Here is a 27351-nt window from a genome sequence, read left to right as displayed (position 1 = left end):
TGAAAATTTTATCACAAAATTATTTTTAAATACTCGATCTTGCTAATAGCAGCAATAACAAAATTGGTGAAACTTATACTTAGAATCTATTTACTTCCTCTCATCCCAATTCTCAGTGTTACTTGAATATCTAAAGAACAATTTGAACTTCAGTGAGCATCTTGGGAGCAGAAGACAGCACCTGGGGCCAATATTGGATTGGCTCTCTCCTTGTTAACTATTACTGTGAAGAGGATCTGCAACAACTTTAGCTTCAATTTCCTGAACTGTAGAATAAAGCTTAGGGACTAGATGATATGTAGGATTCCTTTAGCCAAAGTTGTATGATTTTATCTAAGATGTCTCATCTTAACTGTAATGAAATGCAGGGAATGCTATACAATGATTTAAATTATTTTTCTATCCCCTTCACCGATGGTAAACATTACAATAAATCATCAAATAAATATATACACATATTTTTACATCAGTTTCACACAATGTATCAAAAGTTTTATAAATTTGTATGTGCTTTACCCAGCAATTCCACTTTTAGGATTTATCCTAATGAATTATTCAAGAATGTATATAAAGATTTAATTTGACAAAGATGCTCAAGATTACAATAGAAAAAAAAACGGACATCGACAGTATCCAACAGGAACTAGTTAAATAGATTACTGTACATTATAGAATACCACAATAGTCATTAAAATGATGTAGAAAAATATTTGTCATAGAAAGAGATTTACAACATGTTTTTAATTTGAGAAAGCAGGTTATAAAACAGCATTTACAATACAATCTGTATTTGTTGTAAAATATTTATATGTTCATAAATAAAGGTATGGAAGGATCTACAACAAAATTTTACCTGGCAATCACTGGGTTTATATGTGTTTTATAAACTATATAAAGTTAATATACATTGCTTATGGAGCAATAAAATCAGTGGACTTATGAATTTTTTCCATAGTTTGTTTCCCTTAGCACTCCGGATAACATAAATAAATCACTTATTGTCAAAAAAAAAAATATGACTCAATAAAACTATATCAGTAAATTCTTGCTTAAAATGGTAATGTTAATAACACCATCATCAAAGATGCCTAATCACTTTTCTAAAAATAATAAAATTGTGATAAGCACAGAAATGAATTTTTAAAATGCCTTTGAAGAAATGATAGTTTCAACTGAATGTGGCCTTACATTTCTTGATCCACAGTAGTCTATACATTAGATGGTACAGACAAGCCCCAGGGTTCATGACCAAGAGGAAAATAAAGAAAATCAAGGTGCCGTAATTCTGAATACTTAGCATTGGGTTATTTGAAGACTCACCATTCTGCACTAAGGAATAATTCCAAGTAGTCTCTGAAATGACACTGTAAAGCCCTTCTTAACATTCACACCTCTGAATTTCACAAAATAGTATAATTTATTAAAAAGCTGATGGCATCCCGAGAAGACTGACAATTTTTATTTTGCCTAGAATATTCTAAAGAATATCACTTACAAATATTTGCAAATGAAGCAACTGACAAAGGATTAATCCCCCAAATTTACAAGCAGCTCATGCAGCTCAATATCAAAAAAACAACCCAATCCAAAAATGGGCAGAAGACTTAAATAGACATTTCTCCAAAGAAGATATACAGATTGCCAACAGACACATGAAAGCATGGCCAACATCTTTAATCATTAGAGAAATGCAAATCAAAACTACAATGAGATATCATCTCACACCGGTCAGAATGCCCATCATCAAAAAATCTACAAAGAATAAATGCTGGAGAGGGTGTGGAGAAAAGGGAACCCTCTTGCACTGCTGGTGGGAATGTAAATTGATACAGCCACTATGGAGAACAGTATGGAGGTTCCTTAAAAAACTAAAAATAGAACTACCATACGACCCAGCAATCCCAATACTGGGCATATACCCAGAAAAAACCATATTTCAAAACGAGTCATGGACCAAAATGTTCATTGCAGCTCTATTTACAATAGCCAGGACGTGGAAGCAACCTAAGTGTCCATCGACAGATGAATGGATAAAGAAGATGTGGCACATATATACAATGGAATATTACTCAGCCATAAAGAGGAACGAAACAGTTATTTGTAGTGAGGTGGATGGACCTAGAGACTGTCATACAGAGTGAAGTAAGTCAGAAAGAGGAAAACAAATACCGTATGCTAACACATATATATGGAATCTAAAAAAAAAAAAAAATGGTCATGAAGAACCTAGGGGCAAGATGGGAATAAAGATGCAGACCTCGGGCTTCCCTGGTGGCGCAGTGGTTGAGAGTCCGCCTGCCAATGCAGGGGACACGGGTTCGTGCCCCGGTCCGGGAAGATCCCACATGCCGCGGAGTGGCTGGGCCCGTGAGCCATGGCCGCTGAGCCTGCACGTCCGGAGCCTGTGCTCCGCAACGGGAGAGGCCACAGCAGTGAGAGGCCCGCGTACCGCAAAAAAAAAAGATGCAGACCTACTAGAAAATGGACTTGAGGATGTGGGGAGGGGGAAGGGTAAGCTGGGACAAAGTGAGAGAGTGGCATGGACATATATACACTACCAAAAGTAAAATAGATAGCTAGTGGGAAGCAGCCGCATAGCACAGGGAGATCAGCCAGGTTCTTTTTGACCACCTAGAGGGGTGGGATAGGGAGGGTGGGAGGGAGACGCAAGAGGGAAGAGATATGGGGACATATGTATATGTATAACTTATTCACTTTGTTATAAAGCAGAAACTAACACACCATTGTAAAGCAATTATACCCCAATAAAGATGTTAAAATATATATATATCACTTACAGCCTCCATCATTTAAAAAGAAAAGATATTCTAAACTTAAAAAGATCCTAATCTCAGATTTTTTTTTTAAGTCCTTTAGGAAAAGTCACTTTAGCTTTATAAATATAAGCAGTACATTGTTCGTATTTGTCTCATTTTACTGTAGACTTGTGAAAGTTGAGCAGGCACTACCACTACTTTTTGAGTCAGTTATCTAGTAAAGAGGTTCCTGTTTAAAAAAAACAAAAAACAAACCCCAGGACAAACACTATGTGTATTTAGTCAACTATTCAGAAAGTTGTTGAGAAACGATTCAGAGGATTTAAGAAAGTGAACTAAGTTTAATATTATTTAGGTTAAGGACAATTTTTTTCCACTTGAAGTTCATTTAAATAACAATACAGTAAAACTAAAATGAACTTAATCATCTTTCTTCCCATTTCCCAAACATGTCATTTATGTGTTATATTTACAAGGTTTGTCATATTTTCATAACACCTCTACTATTATTTATTAAATATTTTTCCTTTCAGCCTCTCTCCTAGGCAATAATACCTATGAAACCAGAGATCTGATGGGCAAGTGTACACATTTAACCATTCTGCCATCTAAAGGATCTTGCATATTTGTCTCCACAAACACTCACCTAGTCTAACTTCCTCATTTCACTGAGGAGCAGCATGTTAAATAGTGTGCTTTTTGCTTATGTGTTCATGATCTTACTTGAAGTGGATGGCAGAGCAGTAGATGGACTTGAAAAACAATAGCAATGCACAGAATCTCTTCATGGCCTGTCAGCTTAATTGTCTGTAACATACATATATAATTTTAAAGATACTGCAAGTTAACCTAACTCTATTACCAATTTCAATTTTTTTTATGGTTCTTAAATGGCTCAACACTCTCTACCTGGTATTATCCATTCATCCAACAAATATTTCTTGGGTGCCCAACTTGTATCTGGCACTGACTGGGTAAAGCAGTGGGTAGAACAGACAACATTCCTTGCCCTCATGAGGCTTACACTCTAGTAGATTTTTGTTGCTTTCTAAGTGTATGTCATGTTTCCTCTTCTAGATTCTAAGTCCCTAGAGAACAAGATCTGAGTCTAATTTAACTTTGACTCCTCCATAGCACCCAAGGGAGCGCTTTGCACTGTTATATCAGTAAATAATTGACTAGGGAAGGGATGCATAGCTCTTTGGTTTGTTTGACACTTTGACCCTGAGAACCACACTTATTAATCATTTTCCCTTTTTTACACATCTATTCTTTTTTCAGTTTTCAATTTTTCTGATTTCAATTTACAAAATCCTGAAGATGAGAAAAAACAGAGAGAAGGCTTGTGGTGGAGGAAAACTAGCAAATGATGGAGCAAAAATGCACATTTCATCTGTTGCATTCAAAGTCCTATAACTCAGAAATGTGTCAGTGAAATAAATGCCTGAATGTTTAAATTTGCATAAAAAGTAGCCTTTAAAATATATTCAGATAAGAAAATGTTTTGACCTGTGTATACTTTCCAAAATCATTCAAAAAATTATTGGGGTCTTAAATTTGCTGTATTTAAAAACACTGTTGCATACATTCATTTTGTATCAGGTAAAGTCACAAATCCTGTTTTTCCAGCTTAAGAAAATATATTGTATTTAACTTAAATTTTCATGATTTAATAAACATTTAATCTTACTAATTTTTAATGCTTAATAGGAAAGAAAACTAAACCAAAGTTTTTTTTCAAAGTGTTGCCATAGCTCGCAGTTGAGATGATGAGTCATTTTTGCACGGATTCTTCTTCAAGAATTCAATTCACAGCTATCGACTTTTTCCCCCCTGTATTTTTCTTCCCTCTTATAAAAGAAATAAACTATACTGATATATTCAAATTCTGTGTAAAGATTAAACCTATAAGAGGGGTAGACTCAGGCTTTAAGGCTTTAAATATCATATCTCATCTCTTTTTTTGGTGGAACTCTTCTGCCCTCACATAAATCGGTGGGGATTTTACACGTAGCACAAAACCCTGAAAATCTGGCTCCGGGGGAGTTGTTCAAGGTCATGGGCCTTTGGTAACAAGTCAAATTCTGTACCCAGCACCCCTCCTCCAGCCACTTAGAGACACTGCTTCCCCCCAAATAAGAAAGTTGTTAACAGTTCTCAGTAAGACGGAAGTATGCAAAACCTCTAAACTTTGTTACAGTCAGTACTTTTTTTAAATGGGGAAAAAAAGGTAGCAAGAGATAAAGGAAAGAGTTTACAAGTCTAGATCAGGACCAACTATGTCAGTAATGGGCCTTTTCTTGGGTCTTTGCTGCCTTTTTAAAAAATTATTAATTTTTTTATTTTATTGAAGTATACTTGATTCTTAACCACTGCGCCACCAGGGAAGTCCCTTGTGAAGACTCTTGTGATTGCATTGAGGGCCCACCTGGATAATCCAAGCTAATCACGCCACTCAAGATCCTCAATTTAACACAACTGCAAGACCCTATTAAACCATAGAAGGTAACATTTACAGGTTCCAGGGATTTGGGCCTAATATCTTTGGATGTCATTATTCAGCTACTACAGAACTGCTTGCATGTGTGTTGGTCTTTTCACCTTTGTATAATAAGGGTCTCTCACAGTGTAAGCACATCATGTGTCCTCAATAACTGAAATACACGCAGAGGTATAGTGGTATAGGCTAGAGGTCCACTATCAGTGGTCATTGGTATTCCTGCTTTGCTAAGGCTTTATTTCCCCAGGCCAGAGTTATTTCTTTTATGTGCTAATCTGTGGTTGGAAGGATATTTTACTCATGAATCAGATCAACTTATAGGTTAGAGAAATTAAGTGAAAGGGGCCTTCATACTCTCATCGCTTCTTCTGAGCTACGGTGAGGCAAAGTAACCAAAAGCCGTGGGGTGAGAGGTAGTGGAAAAGGTGGAGGGGCCCTGGCAGCTGAATGGCGACTTTCCCAGAATGTGAGAATACGGCGTAGCTGGCTGACAAGCACGAGCTGCATTAAGAGTTCTGTCATCGATCTACAGGGCTGGTGAGTTGCCATTCCTTGGCCGTTTATTTTAAACACAGTATTCTTCATAAGGTAAGCTCCTAAATTCATGGCTATTACTTAACTGACCATTTCTCCATCTCGAGTCATTTGAGTTCAGTACAGGCATTTTTCTGAAATGAGGCTGTTTCTTTTTCAGTGTTCTTAAAATCATAGCCACCTTCACCACAAGAATAAGTCTGTTCCAGCCACCACGCAGTTAGACAACTCAGCCGTTACACGATTGCTTTGCCCAGCTGTTGGAAATCTTTTTCAGTGAAAGAGGAAAAAATGACTGCAGTAAAGTGAACAAGCAGATTCCTGTGCACAAGTAATCCTTGAAACAGTCAATTGTTTACTGCATTATAATTGTTTGTTTACTTCTACGTTGGTTTTTCATCTTTGTGCTGGTTACAGCCGCCAGGAATCAGAAAGTGAAAAAAACTATAGAGTCCCCAAATATATCCAAGATTTGCCTAGGGTGGTGTGTATTTGGAAACTTCTGAGGCTTGAGAAAATTCTTTCATTAACGTACAACATCCATCTGTAATAAAACACAATTGTCAAAATCGATTTAGGTGATGGCGACTGGCATAAAGCTCATCTAACGTAGTCTGGCATCTGCCAGAGGTTTCTTTGATCAGAGAGGACTCCTTGTAGGTTGTCTAACAGGACCTACTTACCTCCTAAAATCATCTAGAACACTTTCCCTCTAGCCCTGCTCTAGTCACCCTTTCATGGCGGTCATACTTCTTGCAGTCAATGAAACTTCGGACGTGTATTACTAAACCAAACTTGGATCTGCTTGCCCATGCACCATAAAGCCAATCTACTGACACTGGGTTGTGGTGAAGGAAAGTGCAGCATTTATTGCAAGGTACCAAGCAAGGAGTCTGGGTAGGTAGTGCTCAAAAGGCCTGAACTCCCCAGTGACTTTCAGGGAAAGGTTTTTAAAGATGGGGGCGTTGGGGTTGTGGGGACGCATGCTAGTGGACATTCTTCTGATTGGTTGGTGGTGAGGTAATCGGGAGTCAACATCATCAACTTCCTGGTTCCAACCAGTCTGGAGTCCACGTGCTTGTGGTGAGCATGAAGTTAATTAACTTCTACCTGGTAGGGATTTCTGTATCTGCAAAGCAGCCCAGAGGATATGGCTCAGAATATTATCTATGTTCCTTGAGAAAGAACTGAAGATCCTTGACTTTGTTTAATGGCTAAACTATTACTATTTTGTCATGCTTGACTTTTCCTTTCTTTCTGCATTTTCTCACTTCTCTGATTAAATTGACTGGGGGAAGGCCTAGGAGGCTAAAGTTTTTATACAGACAAGAGGCAGGCGGGGGACCCTGTGGGGGTGGGGTCTGTTCTGAGAAGGCTCCATAGGGTCCTGCTCGATTACACACGCTGCTCCCTCTGCTTAGAATGCTTGTCCCTCCTCCTCTTCTCTCAAGTTCTATTCATCCTTCAGATCTTAGTTCAGTCATTACTCTCTCTGAAAAGCATTCCTAGATTAGGTCATATCCTCTAAGCACTACCCTAGCACTTGAGACTGTTGACAGTTTGTATTTGTTTATATGATTGTCTGATTAATGTCTGCTTCCTCTGCCAGACTGTACAAAGCTCTGTGAGGACAGGGAATAAGTCAGGTTTTTTTTGTTGTTGTTGTTACCGTTATATCACCAGCCTTTATCACTGTTGCTGGTACACAGTGAGCATATCATAAATATTTAAATGTTGAACGAATATGTCATGGAATCTCACACTAGCTCTGCCACTGGGTTATTAGGCAAGTTATTTAACTTCACAGGGCCTCACTTTCCTCATTAGTAAGAAAATGCCTCTTACATTCCCCAAACTCTAGGATATTTATGGTTCCTGTTTTGAGCCTCCAAGGTTTACTAGGCTAGAAAGCCAGCACTGTTAATTGCCTGCCGTGGAGAAGCCATATGCCAAGCTAGAAATTAGAATTACCCTCGACACCTTTGCCTTTTTCCCTAATGCCACCGCCTTGATTCCAGCTTTCCTCCACTCTCATTTAAAATACTGCAACTGTTCTCTTTACCAGTGGTCTTGTGTTTGGTCCCCTCCTCTTCCAGTCTATCTGCAAAGCTGCCAGCAGAACTGTCTGTAACACTGGACTGATCATGGAGCCCCTCTGCTTAAACACTTTCAGTGACTTCCACACCCCCTGGGACAAAACTCATCTCTTGAGGAGATGCCCTTCCACTGCTCCTGCTTCACCTCCTGCCCTCTCCTTGAGAACTCATGCTCTACTCAGAACTCCTCAGGGGGCTGCAACTAGACACCTGTTTCCCATGCAATTCTCTCAGCCCAGAAAACTCTCCTCCTCTCCTGCACTTACAAAGTCCCATCTACCTTTTAGACTCAGCTCAAACGTTACTGGAATGTGACCTCCGCCTTGACCAAACCCTCATTCTCCAGGCAGAGTTTGTCACTCCCTGCCTGTATTCCCACAGAACACTTTGTACAATCCACCATAATAACACTTAGAGAGCTGTCTTTGTTTGCAGAGGGACATTTGGGTTAAGTACATGGGCCTCAAATTCAGACTGACTGGAGGTTGAAACCAAATTCAGCAACCTAGTTGTGTGGCCTTGGAAATTATTCTGAGTTTTAGTGTCCTAGTTTTGGAAATGGGAGATATATAACACCTAACTCACTGGGCAGTTGGAATTACAGATTAAATGGGATAATGTGTTTAAGGCACTTAGCACAATGCCTGGCCCGTAATGTTCAATAACTAAGGGTAATTGCTGTTGGATTGTGAACATGTCAAATGCAAAGAACCAGGCCTACATTTTGCCCATCTTTGTATCCCAGTGACTGGCCATAGTGGATGCTCAGTGAACGCTTCTTGAAGTGCCTAAATGGGAAAGTATCCTTTTCTTTTTTTTTTCAGGTAGGCCAGAGGCTTATTCATTTTAGGAATTTTACTGACGTGTCAAAAATTCTCCTAACCTTATGATATACTCCAAATCACATTTATCTTTCCCTTTGCTAAACCAGTCCTTAACTTACACATGCAACATAATGAGATCAAACTTGAGTTTTAAGTATTAGTGTTTTTTTGCTAAATTCTCTCTTCATACATTGAGTCCTTACTGCACGCACGTCAATTTCAGCCTTTACACATTCCTCGGTGAAACAGATTATATCCTTCTTATATCGCATGCAAGTGTATAGGACTTAACGTGCTCAGCCCTGTTCTATGAGCTTTGCGTGTCTTAAATCCTCTATGAGACTTATAACCTAATTGACTTTTCTAAGATGACAGTGCGTGGTCAAACCCATTAGAACCACCGCAAATTCTAGCCGTGTGTTCTGGCCACAGCATGGCATCGCCCCCAAGTCTAAGTCCCTTGACTGCAAGGTTATCTCCTTCCTTCTCCGCATCGCTGCCTGTATGCAGAGACTGAGTGAGCAAGCCTGACCAGTGCATTTCCTTTTCCGTCTACGTAAGTAACTTCCACCAGAGGGGCAGAGGCAGAGTAGGTTCACAATGAATACTTGAGAGACTCTCTGGGAGGTTTGAAGTCTCACAGGGTTTAAACACCTTTAACCTTGGGGAAGCACACTTTAACCCTCAGCACGTCAAACTTTGCTATTGCGGTTTCTCTTCGGTGTCCCCTGAGGACTCCTTCTAGGGTCCTTGACAAGGACAGAGGAACTGAACTTAAGGTTGAATAGCATCTTGGGCCCCCCCCCCCGCCCCGCCTTCAATTAACGAAGCGCGGGTCACGCTACGGGCTTCTCCCGGAGGCGTTGGATACCTGACCCCCGGGCGACCCCATCCCGCCCACCGGAAAGCCGGCAGCGTCCAGCGCTCTCCGTGGAGACGCCGCGGAGGCGCAGACGCCTCCCGCCCTCCTTCCAGGAGCCGCCTGGAATGCAGATCCTGGTAGCTGCCACACCGGAAGCGGCCCCGGGCGCGTGCGAGGCGGCAGCCGAGGGTCCCGCACGCGGGGCGGGGCCGCCGGGCAGGTCCCCCGCCTCCCGGGGGCGCGCGAGGGCCGGGCGGGGCCGCCGTCCCTTCCGGGGAGCGGTGGCTGCCACCGCGTCCGCCGGGCAGCTTCCCACCCCGCCCCCCCGCGGCTCTGGGTGACGCTTCTCCAATAACAGCTCGCGGGGAGCCGTAGCTGGGGGCTCCGCCGGCGCCGGGGACCCTCCGCGCCAGCCCTGCCGCCGGCATGAGGGCCGAGGGCGACGGCGGTCTGGAGCGCTTCAGCAGCCCCGGCAAGGGCCGGGGGCTGCGGGCCCTGCAGCCCTTCCAGGTGGGGGACTTGCTCTTCTCCTGCCCGGCCTACGCCTACGTGCTCACGATCAACGAACGGGGCAACCACTGCGAGTTTTGCTTCGCCAGGTAGGGCGGTGCGGGCCGGCGGTGGCGGGCGGGAGCCTGGGGCGCCGCACGGACGGGCGGGCGGACCGCGGCGGGAGGAAGTGCGTGCGGACCGCGGGGTCCTAGCGCCGGCGGCTCGCGGGGGAGGGGGCGGGCTGCGCCCTTGAACCCCGGACCGGCTGTGCCACGTGCGTTAGGAAAGACCAGCCAAGTTCTCGCCGCACGTCCTGCACGGCATGTTTTCCGAGTCGCTCCCGCGGGATGTGCAAACTGGCGAGGTGCAGGGTTCTGCCCTGACACGTGGGCTTGGAGCCAGGCTTCTTCCCAGCGCTGGCATGCACTGCCCACTCGGTGCGTTGCCAGCGGGGCCCCAGGTTCGCGCAGCCACAGCCTGTCACCTTTAACTTGTGCTTCCTGCGATGTGTTCTGTGCCCCACAGTCTCTTCTGCCGCAGACTTGCTGTGTTTCCTCCAAGGAACTTAATGACACTTAATATTTCATGTAAAGTACATGGCCCCTCTTCTTTCTTGTCACCCTCTGCACTTGGTATTCGGAGAGAAGCCAGAGGAGTACTGACCACACACCCGTGGTTCAGAGGGGCTGCACTGGTGGGACGTATCTAGCCCTGGTTTGGGACTGGGAAAACATGGCTGCTGGGGGGATGAGGCAGAACGTATGGCTGGAATTGGTATTTAATTGTAGCATGTCATGTATGTGTGTATATGTGTATATCTTCACATATACCAACACATAATTATATCTTCAAGCCTTATGATAGTTTCAGACCTGAAAGTCGTGTTAGAAATCATGAATGCAACACTCTTTCCATTTTACAGGGGAGAAAACTAATGCCCAGAGAGGAAGTGTCACTGTGTATGTCTAGTCACACCCATAGTTAAGAAAATGAAGTCTGGTGTCTTCAGTTCTGCCCATTTCCTACCTAGTTAAGTGCTCAATAAAATTACTGAGGCAGGAAGCATGGCATTGGAGTTAAGTTTGTACAGGGTCTTCCAGGACCCTGCTTTACTTTCTTTGAACCTCAGTTTCTTCATCTTTGAAGTGGAGATTCCTGGGCTAGATTAAGCCCACCTGAGGTCCTGCGGGTACCTTTGGAATACAGGTCTCAAGTCCAACACACGCTGAAGTACTCAATCTCCGAGACGTGTTCCTCTCATTCCACGGTAAGACAGAGCAAAAGAAGGGACAAAAGCTAAATACTATAGTAGTCTTGTCCAGACTCCCTGCCAGAGCTGTCTTCCGCTTGGGGGGACCTGGAAAGGAACTAGACACAGAATCATGCCGTGGGCAGCTTAAGGGCTGTATGTGATGTGGCTCTTTGAATTGGTGAGCCAAGAGCTAAAGGGTCATGGCACCACTTTGCGACGTTTGAGTGAAGTGAGCATTGGGTTTTCCCAAAGTTAAAAAGGCTGCTGTGTCTGGTCCCTTGATCTTCTGAGCCTTGCTGTGGCTCAGAGTCTGAAGCAGTGTGGGTGTCTGGAGTGGCAGGAGCAAAGCAAGGTCACCCAGCACAGAAGGGGCCTCCCTCCATCAGGGATCCTGGTGATTCCTGGGGTCCAGCGTGGGAGAGAAGACTGCGGTACCAGGCACATAGTAGGTGCTCAGATGGTAGTTGCCTGACCACTCCTCCAGTGAATTAAAGATCAAATCCAGCTGGGTTCTCAGTGGAGAAGCAGAGCTGAGAGATTCTTCTCTTTTGCTGTGAGCCTCCACACTCTATCTACTACACACACCCCCGACCTTAGAACAGGAAGGTACAGTCAAGGTGCAACTTGGCAAATCACCCTGCTATATGGGACAGTGTTTGCCTTTGTTTTCCCTTTTTCTGAATGACGTTCATCAGTGTCACTGTTGCCTTAGATCCCTCACCAGGGCTACCCCCTCCCTGCATTGGGGTGGGACTGCTGTACCTCCCCCAGCTTTTCTCTGGCTTAGGTGAACTTCTGTCAACATCCACAGCTCCTTTCCTCTTTCCCCAAGGACTCATTTGAAATCAACTAAAATAACACACAAGAAATGATGACATCATGATACCTGTGAAATTAGAGATATATTTGTACTCCACTCTGGTTTCCATTAAATGCGATTAGTTTGGAATTAACGGCTAGATCATTCTCATAGATTTAACACCATTTCCTCTGTCAACTGTCTGTATAGACCGAGGACAAATTGTTCTGTCCAGCTGTACTAGAGGAAAGCATATATGTCCCCATGATTCCCCCAGGGGGTAGGAGCAGAATTCTCAAATACTGAAGCATACAGGGCAAAATCCACAACATCCCCTCCCCTCCCGTAAAAAGAAAACTACACCTTATCGTTTCTTGTACCAGAAGTTGAAGGTAAATAACGTTGCTTAAGACAAATGAGCCACTACAGATCTTCCCTATCATATTAATTGTATCAGGGTTTGACTTACTTTGAAGGAAAATAAGTGATTTTTTTCAGGAATAACTATGTTCTATAAGTTGAAAAATAATGGGAATTCTCTTAAGTCACAGTGGAGTGGGATTCTTACTGTCAGGACAGTGCAGACAAAAGTTTGTATTTGTGTCACATTTACTCAGGGTGACACTTGGGAAGATGTGTATCTTGCCTCAGCTGCTAGAAGGCAGCCCCTAAAAATATAAATGTCTTCCAGTAGGGAGCTGTCCTCATCAGACCTCTCAGATGCGTTTTATGTACACACACACACACACACACACACACACACGTTGGCCTGGCCAGCATTTTGTGGCACATTTTTTACATTATATTTCACTTGGTATTTGACATCTCTGAACACTTGCTAGTATTTGTCTCAGAAAGGAAAAAATCTGTAACCCTGGGTTCCATCTGAATATTCATTGTGTGTGCAGTTCCTCAGGAGGGCGGATGTACCCCTCTTGATCTTTCATTCTCTTGGCTCATGGGTCATTTAAAGGCAGGAATTTTGTCTTTTTTGTCTGTTTGTTCAGCGTATCAGGGCAAAGTAGGAAGGCCCACTTCACCTCCTTGGACTAGAGCTGTTGGAACCTGGTTTCAGGAAATTTATATTCTGTCTGGCTCAGTCAGAGTGGTTGACTTAAATATTAAAGTGTTTGCACGATCAAAATACTGTGATTGAGATGGCCTATTTCAGCAGTTATACAGGTGTAATGTCCCCCCGATTTCTTTTCTATAGCAGCATTCATCTCTTCCCCACTGTTTTACCAAACTGAAGTCATCTTTAGTTGATCTTAATCAGTATTAAGAGATGTGAACCCTTGATCCTGTTCTTAAGGTTCTCTGAAAGAGCCCTGGGCCTGAAGCTGCTCTCAGAAGGGGGTGTCATCCCCAGGGCTGCTGTGATTCTGCTTATTCCAAGAACATTCTCTGAGACTTGGAGAGTCTCTGAGGAGAGAAATGGCTTCAGATTGTTCTCAAATTATCTTGTTCTCTGAATGAAAAATTGGACACATATGCTCCAATAAAGGATTCCCTCCATCTTTTTACATGTATTTTTAAGAAATGGGTAGGAAGATTAAAATACACAGACAACAGATTTCCTCTAAAAAAGTTACATGAAAGAGTATAAAGTTAAGCCATCTGTATAGTAGATAATGAGGTATTGGGTTGCCATTTTCAACATTTCAGTATTTCAAGTTTTTTGTTTATTTAGAGACTACAAAGGAGGGACTTCGGGGCCAGATTGACTGGGTTTGAATTCTGGCTTCATCCCTTCCCGATGGTTTGTCTTGAGGCAAATTATTTAACCTGTCTGAACTCCCGGGTTCCTGTGTCTGTAAACTGTGCACATTACCACCCACTGAGCTGGCCCTGAGACAGTGAAGTCAAGTGCCTAGCACGGCCCGGACACTTCGGGAGCTGTCAGAACTGGCCCGGTGTCTTGCTCGTAGGGACGTGTTTGATAAGCTCTCTTGGCTAAATGTTAAATAGTGTGATAACATAGTCTCACTTCAGGGACATTTTTTTATGGTGGTGGCATTGGGGTGGGGAAAACTGGGAAGGAGATACTGTATCTTGTTGGCCAATGGAGTCATCATTCAGATGGCATGTTGACCCAGAGTTAAAAGTGGCAGTTCTCAACCTTGGGCCCCCCAGCATAATAATGGGCGTCTGGAATCAATTTTCAGTATTTTTCGAAACCTGACAGAACTGATATGATTAGCCTACACAGATAAAGCTTTTTGAAAAAAATGAGGCTCGTGTATCTCCAAAGTGCTTAGATACTTTAATACTCTTTTACCGTGGGATTAAACAAATATTTGAAAAGAGAAATGGAGGAAACCAGAATTTTCCACCTAGCAAGGATACCATGGCTCCTCTCTGCTCTTTGCTTCCAGCATGATTCTTTCAGCTGTGGCAAGGAGCCGTCCTGCAGGACTTCAGATGTGCCGAGTGCCAGAACACGCACATTTTTCATACGCGGGAGCATAGTTTCTGTTATAGCTTATCAGGGCTCAGTGACCAAGCTGTACATTTGGAAACGATTTGAGATGAAAGAGACAGAACGGCAGCAGGATATCCTGAAGTGAAATTCAAACCCTGGTGAGTTAAAACCACCATCTAACACCTTTCCCTCCCAAAAGCAATTGCACAAAATCCTCTCACAAAAATGTGAAGATCCCATATAAAATGACGTTCCTTTAAATCGTGTTGCGCTTTGCAGCTCACAAAGCATTCCAGATACATTCTTATTTTGATCCTCCCAAAGATGGCCTGTGTAGAGAAGACCTTATCCCATTTTATGTAGGAAGTAACTGAGGGCTGGAAAGGTTGTTTCCTTGAATTTCACATTTTTGGGGTCAGATATTGATTGAGCGCGTCCTAGGGCCAGCCTCTGTGTCCTTTGTGGAGGGAACCATGTCTTCCTATTCTGAGTGTTGTTTTCCTTCCCTGCCCCTTTTGACCTGAATCTACCGTGTGGTTCACACCTGGACACCAGGACTTAATTCACTTCTGATTTCTCAAGTGAATGCAATTTTTATCACCTCTCTTCTTTTGCTTCCCCTTCCCCCAAGAGATAATTCAACAGATTAACGCATTGTTTCTAACAGTTCAACAAATAAATTGTTTCAGCTGTCTTGTATCTTGTGCTGCTTTGGGTTCAGAGGTTTTTTATTCCAATGCTTTGGAATTTGCATAAGAGCTACATATATTCTTCTGTATTATCCACTATTACCTGATAAAATGTAAAAAGAAATACAAGGCTTTGGTCCTTTTGTGGGTTTGGGACATTTTTCAATATGCTCAAGTTATTTAAGACAAGTTTACCATCTTAGTGTTTATAGCTACGTATAAAGAGTTTGTTTCTGTGCCCTCTGGTAGGGCAGCATGAGAGTATAAACGCCCTGTCCTTTTTTTTTTCCTTAAACATACCCAGTCTTCAGAACTCTACTCTGTGCAAGGTTAAATGGGCATGGTTTGGAAACAGAATTCATGGTGCAGCTTTGCTAAGAGGCCCCAGGATGGTATTCCTGTAGGACAAGCGTATGGCACACTATCTGTCAGAAGATTCTTTTAAAGATCCTCAGGAATGTCTTAAATTTCTTTGGGAAGATCCAGGGCTCAGGGCTGTAGTTGGGCAGCAACTGGTCTTCAGGAGAACTCAGAACGGGTGAGAACCTGGGACAGTGACGTTGTCTGTTGTAGAATTTGAAATAGCAAAATGCAAAGAAAGTTTCTACTTGATTTTGGTGTTTGAGACGTACCTCTTTTGCCTGAGGTTTATTATCCCCTTTCTTTTTCTTGTCAATGTAAAGAAAATATGAAATAATTACAATTTTAAGCCACTTTATTTCTGCTTCCCAAGGAGGCAATCAATAATTACAAATATCCCTTATGTAATTGGAGTCATCAGTAATAACTGAGGTCACTCCCACCCATACACACACCTTGTTTTCTGAACGTCAGAAGTGGAGTAATCACATTTCTGAGTTCAAGGCATGCTTTCATCTGATCTGCGTAAGGACAGTTTGACTGAAATGAATTTCTCCTCTGTTATTGATTCTGCATTCCCATTTCCTGTTCTCTCACAGACAGCCCCTCTCTGGGTTTGCCTATTTGTCTTTGCACCTGTGAGTATATATGTCCTGATGACCTCCAGGGAACTAGACAGACATGGAACAGGCCACCCTGATTGTACTTGACCAGATGCAGACTTTGCACCGTCCTTTGGTCAGCCTGGCGGCTAGGTGGTTTCTGGAGCAGTCCTCTTGCCCTGGAGAGGGGCCAGCTCTGGCATTAGAGGTTTCTCAGTCCCCTCTCAAGGGATTCGCAATATCAGCCTCTGTACACCACCATCACTCTCCCACTCACATCCCCAACCCTTGCATCTCTGGATTTCTAGCAAATCTGTGGTAGTTTAGGGGTGCAGCCCTCCAGCGGGGAATTGACTGAAGTAACTGCCTTTTCAGGGGCTGAACCCATGACCTTGGCCTCATTAGCACAGGCGCTCTAACCAGCCACAAAGCCACACACCTCACTTTGTGTAACTTCTGCTGACTCTGTTCCTACCACCCTCGGAGGCCTCCTTTTCAATTGCAAAGGCGTTCACACCAACACAATAGAACAGAAGGAAACCAGATCTCTTCTAGACTTCTCTGAAGGCCAGAAATATGCAATTTAGCAGGAAAATAATACCAAAACGTCTTGAGGGTTCAGGAAACAACTTATCTTTCTAGTCCATGCACTTGCTGAGAATCCAGCTGCGTGTCTCAGATTTTTCTTCAATCAAAAATTTAAAAATACTATGGAACTCCCCGTGCCAATTTATTAACATAAAATCTAGGGACAAAGTGGAAGGTTTCAGATGACTGAGTGGAAATATGGCATGTATGTTATTAACACGGATTGGGTTTGCTTTTTAAAGAAGGAGAATCCATAAGTGCTTATCTTTGGCAAGTTTATAGTCCCTAGAAACCAAAATAAACGCTCGCCTGTGATAGCTGAGCCACCGGCGTGTATCAGCAAGTGCACTATGACGAACAAGGCGTCTCAGAGCCCCGGGAATCAGCAGTCACCGTGGGGGAGAGGAAAAATAAGGGCGACTCGCTTACCAAGAAGCGAATTTCACACTGAGGCCTGAAGACATAGGCGTATCCTGGGGGGAGAGGTGGAAAGAAACCGGCTGACCAGCAAGATGCAGTTTTTCACCTGAGTCAAGTAAAATCTCAAGGATTTTATATCCAGGCACTTGCAAGGAGTTATGTTGCCATCTGTGGCAAAATGAAAAGATCTTGGACGGGAGGAGCTTTTTCTCTTCAGTCTGTGAGGACCAGGAAAGGCTTTTCAAGGGATATGGGCCCTTGGGCTCACATCTTGTTGATTTTCCTTACCACAGCAATGTTTGTACAGGAACCACCCTTGTGCAATGGGAAAAATCTCTTAACCTGTCAGTTGCACAAATCTGTAGCAGAGTGATGATTGCTGTTCACGGTGATAGCTTCACATGTTCTTAAAACCTCAACAGTAAGAGACATTTAATTGTGAGCAGATGGTAAACTCCCTGAGAGCAGGGATTCTTTTTTTAATGTATTCAGCAAATATTTATATTTATGGAGCCCTCGCTGAGTTCTGAATCCCTAGGAAGCAACTGTGCAGAAAAGGGACACCCTCCCTCCACAGAGCTTATATTCCAGTAGGTTTTATTCATCTTTATAAACCCGTTGTCGACTGAAGAAAAGCACAACATGAGAGTTGTGAGTTAAGTTTTATTTGGGGCAAAATGAGGACTGTAGCCCGGGACACAGCCTCTCAGAGAGCTCTGAGGGACTGCTCTTAGCAGGTGGGGTGTGACGAGGTCAGTGTATATGCGATTTTGGTGAAGGGGCGTACATGGAGTCAAGCACACATTTTGGCAGAAGGTTCCTGCCAGTCTCAGGAGGGTTGCTGCTAGTCACGACGAGCAGATGTCTCTGTTAATCATTTCAGTGCTTTTCTGGATATGAGAAGGTGTCAGAAATTGGGCTCATAAAATCTTCTAAAAATTTCTAACTATCTGAAGGCCTGTTCTGCCAGTTCTTTCCAGAGCACAGAGCGCCTCGTTCCTGATCTCCACCCTGAACTCCTTTCGGGGGTGTCGAAGGTCACCGACCGCAGTGGCTAGTGACCTCATCCTTGTAGAGGCAGATGGCAAGTGACAGTTTTTAGTTGACACTGTAGTGCACTGAACTTTGTCATTTTAGCAGATTTTTTTGTTAAAGGCATAAGGTTTTGGGTTGAGTGTTTTCATTTTATGGAACCCTGATAAAGTATGTCATAAAGAAAGCTCTTAACAAAGAAGTTTAATCACACACGCTGGTTCATGACTTATGCAAACTAAGGGAGTGCTTTGATCAGATAATAGTTTGGTCTAATAAAATTGTGGCATCCCTGCATTGTGTTAAAACAGCAGCACTTTGGGTAGACATTTTTTAGAAGTCGATGAAATTTAGTCTACTCATACACCTGAATAAATATATCTAAATACTACTTAAAAAAAAAAACCTTTAGGGTTTTTTCACCTTAAAAACTTTCAAGCTCCCAAAGTAGTAGAGATTTAGAAACAGCCTACTTATTTCACTCAATATTTAATTGATTTCGGCGCATGTTCAGGCCTTTCAAGGCACCTAGCTGCTAAATATTTTCTAGGCACAGAGGGGGAAAGCAGCCCACTGCCACCTTCTCTTTCTGTGCATCTTCAGAGAGTGGCCCTGGTAGAACTCCACTGTAGGGTCAGTGCTGCCTGCTGGCACGCTCCAAGGGCTGGGCATCTGGGGTGATGTTTGGGTCCACCTTCCTCTGCAGTGTTAGTTTCATTTCAGCAGCTCCAAACTGCTTATAGTGGTACACACACACACACACACACACACACACACCACACACACTCGCATGTCCTTGCACCCATAGCACCTTGTGCATACTTCCTTCATACACTCGCTCCTTGACTCAGGAACCAGGTCTTACTCAACTTTGTAGCCTAGCACTTAGCCTGAGGCCTGGCACCCCATAACCTCAGTAAATATTTATTAAATGAATAGTCTCATTTCTGCAACTTATTTTACTAGCGGTTCTTTGGACAGGCCTCATCACCTATCTATATATGTACATCACGTACCAATATATATACAGCTCTGCTTGTTCTTGGAAATTAATCCTTATAAATAACCACAGAACCCTTCATTGATCCCTGTTTTCTTCAGGACAAAATCTTGACTGCTCAAGTCCTCCGTATTCAGTGCTCTTCCCACCCTGCCTAGCGTTATCCCTCGCTACTTTTTCATTTAAACCCTAAACAAAATCTGAGTGGTCTTTCCAGTACCCCACAAAGGTGCTGTCACTCCTCATTCTTCCCAATGTCCACTTGAACCAGGAATGCTCCTCTGTGCATTATTCCCCTACTTACCCTCTGACTTCTTCCCTGGTAGGGCTTCTACTCTAAGTCTGTTCATCCTGAACAGAGACCCAGCTCAAATTGCATCTCTTTTTTTTTCTTTTTCGGGCCACACCACGAGGCTTGCAGGATCTTAGTTCCCTGACCAAGGATTGAACCTGGGCCACAGCAGTGAAAACACCAGGTTGTAACCACTGGACCGCAGGGAACTCCCCACATCGCAGCATCTCTTTTTATGAAGCTTCCTCTTCAATACTTCAGCCCACAATCTCTTCATTTTATTTAGTTAGTACTTTATTTTACTCTTTATTTGTATCTGTTCAAACGATATATAAGTTGGAATTATCAAGGTCCAGTCCAAAATCGGGGTAATTCACCTAAGTAGATTGACAATTCGATTTTTTATTGTTTGACTGTAGGAAAATGAAATGAAGAGGATGAGAGTGTCACCTCTTAAAATTCTTCTGTAACCAATTAAGGTGCACTTTCTTGCAAGATTTAGAGCAGGTCGCATGTTTCTGGGGCCAGGAGTCAATACTCACGTTTGGCGGCAGAGGGCCTGACCGTATTCTGGAACTCAGGCTTATCATTAGGTTATAAAGGTATTTTTACATGGTCTGTTTCTACTCTGTGACCAGAATGTTGAAGTGAGGGGTGTTGTTAGGAACATTTTAAGCTTTTAAATAGTTACATTTGTATGACTTTGATTTTGTCCTTTTCCTTGATATTTAATCACCTAGGTGTTGTAGAACTTAGGGCATCGGCAGTCATAGGAGGATCTAGTATTGTGCTCGTTACAAAGTACTGTTGATAACATCTGTCATTTATTGTCCCATTGGAAGAAATGGTGGCTGTTGCTTATTGTCAGTTCCTATATGAGAGGACTCATTGGTTGTTTCTTTCCTTTTTTTTTTCTTCTTTAAATTGCATATTTATTTTTTCAGCTTTAAAAAAAACTGTGGCAAAATATACATAAAACTTAAGCATTTTTAATGCTTTACAGTCAGTGGTATTAAGTAAATTTGTGTAACCATCACCATCTCCATGTCCAGAATGTTTTCATCACCCCAGACAGAAATTTTCTATCCTCTAAACACAACTTCCCATCACCCCAACCCGAGGGGCCGCTCTGAGAAGGGTCGCTCTGGAGGGAAGCCCCTCCTCAGGGCCCTGCCTTTCCCCAGGACCCGGTGCCCCACTCGGCTGGCACCTGCCAGACACAACACCAAAACGCAGCCCCCAGCGGCAGCCTCCTCCCTAGCATTTTCTCAGACTTAAAGCCGAGAACAAGTTAAGCAATTATGTGCTTCTTTAACCTCCTCTCTCAATAGTGCACCTTCAGAATGAAAAAGTGAGGTGGACAGTTACATGTGATGTAGCATCCTTGATGGGATCCTGACACAGAAGAAACACATGGGGGAAAAACTAAGAAACTCTGAACAAACTATGTACTCTAGTTAATAATGTGTCAATATCATTTCATCAATTGTAGCAAATGTACAACTAATGTAAGATGTTAACAATAAAGGAAATTGTGTGTGTGCATGGGTGTGTGTGTATGTGGGGGGCTGTAACGAGGGCACTCCATACTCTTAACTTTTCAGTAAATCTAAAACTGATTGATTGCTTGCCACGTTGCAGGGCGTGCGGGATCTTCGTTCTCGACCAGGGATCGAACCCGTGCCCCCTGCAGTGGAAGCTCAGAGTCTTAATCACTGGACTGCCGGGGAAGTCCCTAAAACTGTGTTTTTGTTTTTGTTTTTTTTCTTAATATAGTCTGTTAACAAAGAAAGTGAGGCAGGTCTGTTGTGATGATCTCGTGTGTCAGAGAGCCCCTCCTTTTGAGGGCCAGACATCCTAACGGGCGGTGGGTGGCTTAGGTTCTGGGGAAAAGGATCCCAACGTGGCCACGCCTAGACTGCCCAGGGGCAGGCCCTGCCCTGTATGGTGAAACTCACAACTCTGAGCCCGTGGTTCCAGCATCATAATTATGCTACCTGTTAAGGTTTTCCAGACACTGGGGCTGATGATGGAAACAGAGGGGACACGAGTGATGGGTGGGTCTCATGGAGGAGGGCCGAGTCCCTTCTGGAGGCACGGCACAGGCCCCCTTGGGGTGCAGGAGCCACCTGCTGGAAGGCCTGCGGGTAGAGCAGGTTGACACCTGGGTCCAACCCTGGCTCCTTCACTCCAGGCTGTGCGGCCTCAGCAAAGTCTCCCTGTCTACGACACTGACCCCAGACGGCTGCTGGAAAGATCTAGGAAGACAGCAAAAGTCAAGTGGTTCGCACCCAGAGGGTGCAGGCCCACCGCACACCCACTCTCTACGGCTGGTGCCTGAAGTCAGCCGAGGAGAGGGGCGCTGCTCTGCTCTGCTCGGCACGTGCTCCATGGCCAGCTTTCTGGGCAGATGAATGGGGTGCCCGCTTCCCCGGGCCGCTGCGTCCCACCAGGCCTTCGCCCCGCTTCTTACTTGGCAGGGCATTACATGCACCCTGCTTCACCTAGGCCCGAGGCAACCCTGTTCCCCTGGCAACACTGTACCCATGTCACAGGCGAGGAAACTGAGGGCCAGATCACGTTTTAGGCGGGCTCTTAATTCAGCAAGTGTTCGAACTCGACTTGCCCACGGCCGTGTGCGGAGGCCGAGACGGGCCGGCAGCCCGCAAGCTTCTGAGTTTAGGTCTCTCCGGCCCTTCGCAGCTGTTCAAAGATGCCACCGTCACCTCGGTCAAGTGCCCGGGAGTTGGCTCGGTCACTTGCCCTATGGCCCCTGTTCCTTTCCTTTTGACTTCTCAATCGGTAGGCATCAGAGAAGTCAAAGGCAAATTGCAAGGAAGTGTCATTCTCATCTCCCACAAAATCTGATACAGAGTTTCAGAGGAGAATGTTAAATATAAAAGCGCATACATCTCTCCTGGCAGGATTCAGCTGTTAGGGATTTTACAGGGCCTGCAAGATGAGGCTTGGTTGTAGGTGTTGTCCAGTGGCTGAAAAGAGTAATATAATGTTCACTGTTCAGTAGGGTCAGCAGTTCTCTGCTCTATCCATACGTCTCATGAATGTTTTTCTTTCTAAGGCAAAGGTAAATTTCATCTCAACTAGCGCCTGCATTAAAACAAATCCTAAATTAGCATCCTCACCGTTTTTTTCATTGCTGAGCCTGACTTCTCATGAATCAGTGATGTGGAGAGTCGTGTCTACAGTATTTCTTTAGCTTTACTGAGGAATAATTGACAGATATGATTGTCTGTATTTAAAGTGTACAATGTGATGACCTGATATACATAGAGGTTGTAGAGTGATTACTAAGATCAAGATAATCAACACATCCATCACCTCACCTAGGTAACTTCCTTTTGTGTGGCAAGAATGCTTAAGCTCAACTCTCAGCAACTCTCAAGCATACAATACTGTATTATTAACTGTAGTGACTGAGCCATACAGTAGATCCTTATTCTTCCTACAACCGAACCTATACCCTTTGACCTGCGTCACCCCATTTCCCCCAGGGTCATCGTTTTATAACAAGGTCAACCATTCAGTGCTGACCACCAAGCCCAGCTTTATCCCTGTAAATCACAGCTCCTATTCCAATATTGGGGAAAACCTATTAGTTGCTGCCTTACTGCTCTAAATATTTCCCGCCTCCCCGGAGGCCCTGGGCTCTAACTTTTAACAAGCCTCAGAACAAAGCCTGATGCCCAGGGGAAGGTTCAGCCCTGCTCTGGGAAGACGTTCCCACAGCAAGTGGTCCCATTTTCACTGTTACATTGTGGATTAAAGTGCTATGTGGAGCATCTTTCACTCTTACACAAAAACCAGTACCCTGAATATTATCCTTGTCCCCTGACCAGGGTTATAATAGGGTTCTGCCACAATTTCTCCAATTTTTATTTCTCTCAAATAGAAATTTGCTAGTGTAACCACCCTCTCTGGGTGGGAGGCTAACTTTGTTTCTGATTGTCTTATTTCAACCCGTGGAGAAGTTACATTGCGCCACTGGGGCTTTTTTCCTTTTCTCTTTTTCATTTGGCTGGGACTGCCTCTGTTCAACAGAGCCTACTTGTCATTTCTTCTGTCACCGTTAGTTAAAAGTAATTGTTATTGCAAACCCACTCCATGCCAGTATCATTCTCTTTCATGGGGAAAACCCACGAAGCATTCATTTCAGTCGCAGAAAGGAGGGAGCTTGCAGGATCAAATCCTTTTGATCTCCACCAACAGCGCCTGTGGCAACGCATTTAACTAGCAGGAGTTGTTAATTACAACCCTAACTTGTTGATCTTCGTGGCTTCCGAATTTTTAAAGCAAGAAAATTAAACACGGCGTGTGTCTCCTCCAGTAGAAAATGACAGGAGCGTGTCTTCTAAGTTCTGTCCCAGTCGCTAATAATCAGATACTTGCATTTTCCTGTAACATTTCTTTCCTCCCTTTGTGGATAGAACCATTTCTTAAGTTCAAAGAGCCCTTCCATTCACAGCAGGGTAGATGTTTGCCTGTAAAACAAAGGCTTTAGAAGCATAAATCCTCTAACTATGCGTCTGAGTGACATTGTCCTGAAGATATTTCAGGAGTTGACATCACTTAAAAAAAAACACACACACACAAAAGAATGAAGGCTAATTAAAAGTCTAGTAGTCCTAGGCTTCACGGGTTATTTTCTCATTTAATTTGCCTAACAAACCTATGAGGTAGAAACTGTATCTTTACAGTGGAGGAAACAGGTTCAGAAAGGATTACTAATTTGCCCAAGATTGCACAGCACCTCCGGCACCAGCAAGAAGAAAGGACTTGAGATGGGGAAGTAGGAAAAGTAACTCATCGTTTTCATCCTACATTGTGAAGCGGGAATCAGGAGGAGGCGGAAAGAAAGCTGAGCCTTCCTTTTTTAAAATTTGCACCTGGCTTCTAGAATATTTGCTTGTCATAGTTCGAAAATACGGGGTCTGCCACTTTATTCTGACCATCATCAAGGTAGCTAAACAACCTAATACATCCTGTGTGTGCCAGTCATTCTTAAGAAGAGTTACATTGTAAAGTCTGCATTGCAGAGAAGAATGCTTCAGCACTCTTCTTCGGCAAATTTAGCACTCAGAAACACTCAACCCAAATGGATGACCATAGGCCTAGGCCAGTGGTTCTGCATTCTGGAAGCACGTTGGATCCGGGTAGTTCTCTAAAACTCCCAGCACAAATCAGTCTGATGAGAACTGCTAGACCCAACCCCACCCCCAGACGGGCCCATGCAGCCGAGGTTGAGAGCCACTCCAAGAGGTTATGAGTGTGATTTCACCAGTAACTTTCCTTTAGTTCCCTTCCTTTTCAGTTATTTCACTTCATTCCTCCAAATGACCTTTATTTATCGTTTCTTTGAGGGCAGTTTTCTTTTCTTGGTTTTTGCAGTCTTTCCCCAAACCTCCTGGACAATTCAGATCAGGTTACTTTGCAAATGAAAGATTTACAGCTGTGTCTTCTGCAGGACCAGAGTTTATTCTAAAAGCCTGTATATTGCTACAGTGAAAATGGATCTCCCATATGAAGTTTCTCTCTGGCCAAACTTTGCAGTCAGCAGTAGTCAAACTCTCACAGGAGCTCTCTCTTTCTCTCTCAAACACATACACAGTGCATGTTCCAGCTCAGCAAATTTTAGTTTGGGTTTCAACCATTAGACTTACGAAACGTGTACATCTCTCCCTATGAAAAGCTATGGGAAAAACTGAAGCACGTATCAGGATAATTTAAACAGAGCTCCCATCCCTACCCCATTTCATCGAGAACTGCTATTACCAAATAGATCAAAGTAGATTCTTATGCTGTTCACTCTCCGTAATTGGCTTAGCTTCTCTCCTTTTCTACTGTGAAGGTAGTTTGGCTCAGGGGAATCTTTGCTAAGAAAATTCACATGTGGCCAGGTAGATGACTCCATAAGCATATATACAGTAAAATCTGCCTCTGAGCCAGACAAGGCTTTTCTGTTGTTTGTGAGAGCTGCAGTGTTCTATCACCCAGTTCCCAGAGGACACGGTCCTGCTTGGACTGGCCCAGTGTCTGAGAAACACCTGGATTTAGCACACTGAATGAGGCAGAGGGACCGTCTTTGCACAGACTGAATACAAAAGTAATCCTTATTTTATTCCAGTCTGCTTCAGGTGACATTGATTCCTCTGGAATAGTTGATTGAGAGACCCTCTGTGGGGATGCTCCCTCCCCAGATCTCATTTTCAGAAATGATCCTGGATTCTCCCCATTGCATCTTTGAAGCCAAGTAGCATTAATGGGATACCATTGGAGCTGGGACATTATGCAGACCAGAGTAAAGAATGCCTCTACTTATACTTTGTTATTACTGTTATCCAGACACATAGATTATTTTTGTTTTATGTCACAGTACTCAAGGAAGGATATTTTTGCACGATGGAGACATAGTATGTACCTTGATGTGTGAATTCTGATTCTGCTACCCACCTTCTGAATGACCGTGTTGGGTTAGCTGTTTCACCTCCAGGATGCTCAATATCTTCATTTGAAAAGCGGGAATAATAACTTCTTCACAGCTGATGGAACTATTGCAAGAGATCAGTTTTCAAACTTTTTGGTCTTTTTTTTATTGGAGTATAGTTGCTTTACAATATTGTGTTAGTTTATACTGCAAAGTGAGTCAGCTGTACGTAGACATATATCCCCTCTTTTTTGGATTTCCTTCTCATTTAGGTCACCACAGAGCACTGAGTAGAGATTCCTGTGCTATACAGTAGGTTCTCATTAGTTATCTATTTTATACATAGTCTCAGTATATGTATGTCAATCCCAGTCTCTCAATTCATCCCACCCGCGCCCTTCCCCCTTGGTAGCCATATCTTTGTTCTCTAAGCCTGTGTCTCTATTTCTGCTTTGTAAATGAGATCGTCTGTACCAACTTCAGATTCCACATATATGCGTTAATATACGATATTTGTTTTTCCCTTTCTGACTTACTTCACTCTGTATGATAGTCTCTATGTCCATCCATGTCTCTACAAGTGACCCAGTTTCGTTCCTTTTTATGACTAATATTCCATTGTATATATGTATAACGGAGGTCTTAAGAGCCCTCGCTACCCTTAGAAATTGAGAACTCCAAAGAGCTTTTTTTATTTACCTTGGTATTTGTCAATACCATATTTGTATTAATAATTAAAAATAAAGAATATTACAAAGCGTTTATTTATTTTAAAATGACAGCAACCGTTACTGTAACATTTTTTTTTTATGAGGACTGTTTTCCAAAACAAAAGAATTAATGAGAATAGTGGTGGTTTACAGTTTTGCCAATCTCTTTAATGTCTGGATTTCCAGAAAACAAGTGGATTCTCAGATATGCTTCTGAATTCAGTCTGGAGAATTAGGTACTTTTGGTTGAAGTATGCGAAGGAAATCTGGCCTCAAATATGTAGTTGGAAGGGAAGGAGTATTTTAATAACCTTTTCAGTTAATTGCAGATATTCTTTGATTCAACACTAGAACTCAGTAAGTGATTTTGTCTTAAAGACTAGTTGTAATGTGCAACCTGAAGCCATCTGTGAATTTTATGTACTCTGATACGTAAAATCCCTTAGTCTGTCTTGGACTTTGAATGCCTCTTTTACCCATGTGTAACTTTTAAAACATCATACACTGGTCATTTGGAAAGCATTGGTTCACTAAATTATGCAGACCTTCTAAAACTTTATTTCATCAAACCATATCAAAAAATCATAATTATGAAAACCACCACCAGTCTCATCAGACGAGAGACTGTCAAGCCTAGGGCAACAGACGTATGTTCCGA

At 43.2% G+C, this 27351-nt stretch overlaps 1 protein-coding gene across 1 annotated transcript in view; it reads left to right on the top strand.

Annotated features, from left to right (window-relative positions):
* Positions 1-9862: 9862 nt before the first annotated feature.
* The window catches only part of SMYD2 (SET and MYND domain containing 2), a 50673-nt gene continuing 33184 nt past the window's right edge, over positions 9863-27351 (top strand). Inside the window, exon 1 of the mRNA XM_065877968.1 lies at positions 9863-10192. Within this exon, the coding sequence (XP_065734040.1) occupies positions 10020-10192 (173 nt within the window). The 5' untranslated portion in view covers positions 9863-10019. The remainder of the gene's footprint in view (positions 10193-27351) is intronic.

The sequence above is a fragment of the Phocoena phocoena genome, chromosome 1 (assembly GCF_963924675.1).
Source record: "Phocoena phocoena chromosome 1, mPhoPho1.1, whole genome shotgun sequence".
Classification (NCBI taxonomy): Eukaryota; Metazoa; Chordata; class Mammalia; order Artiodactyla; family Phocoenidae; genus Phocoena; species Phocoena phocoena.
This window is presented reverse-complemented; position numbering and strand designations above follow the sequence as displayed.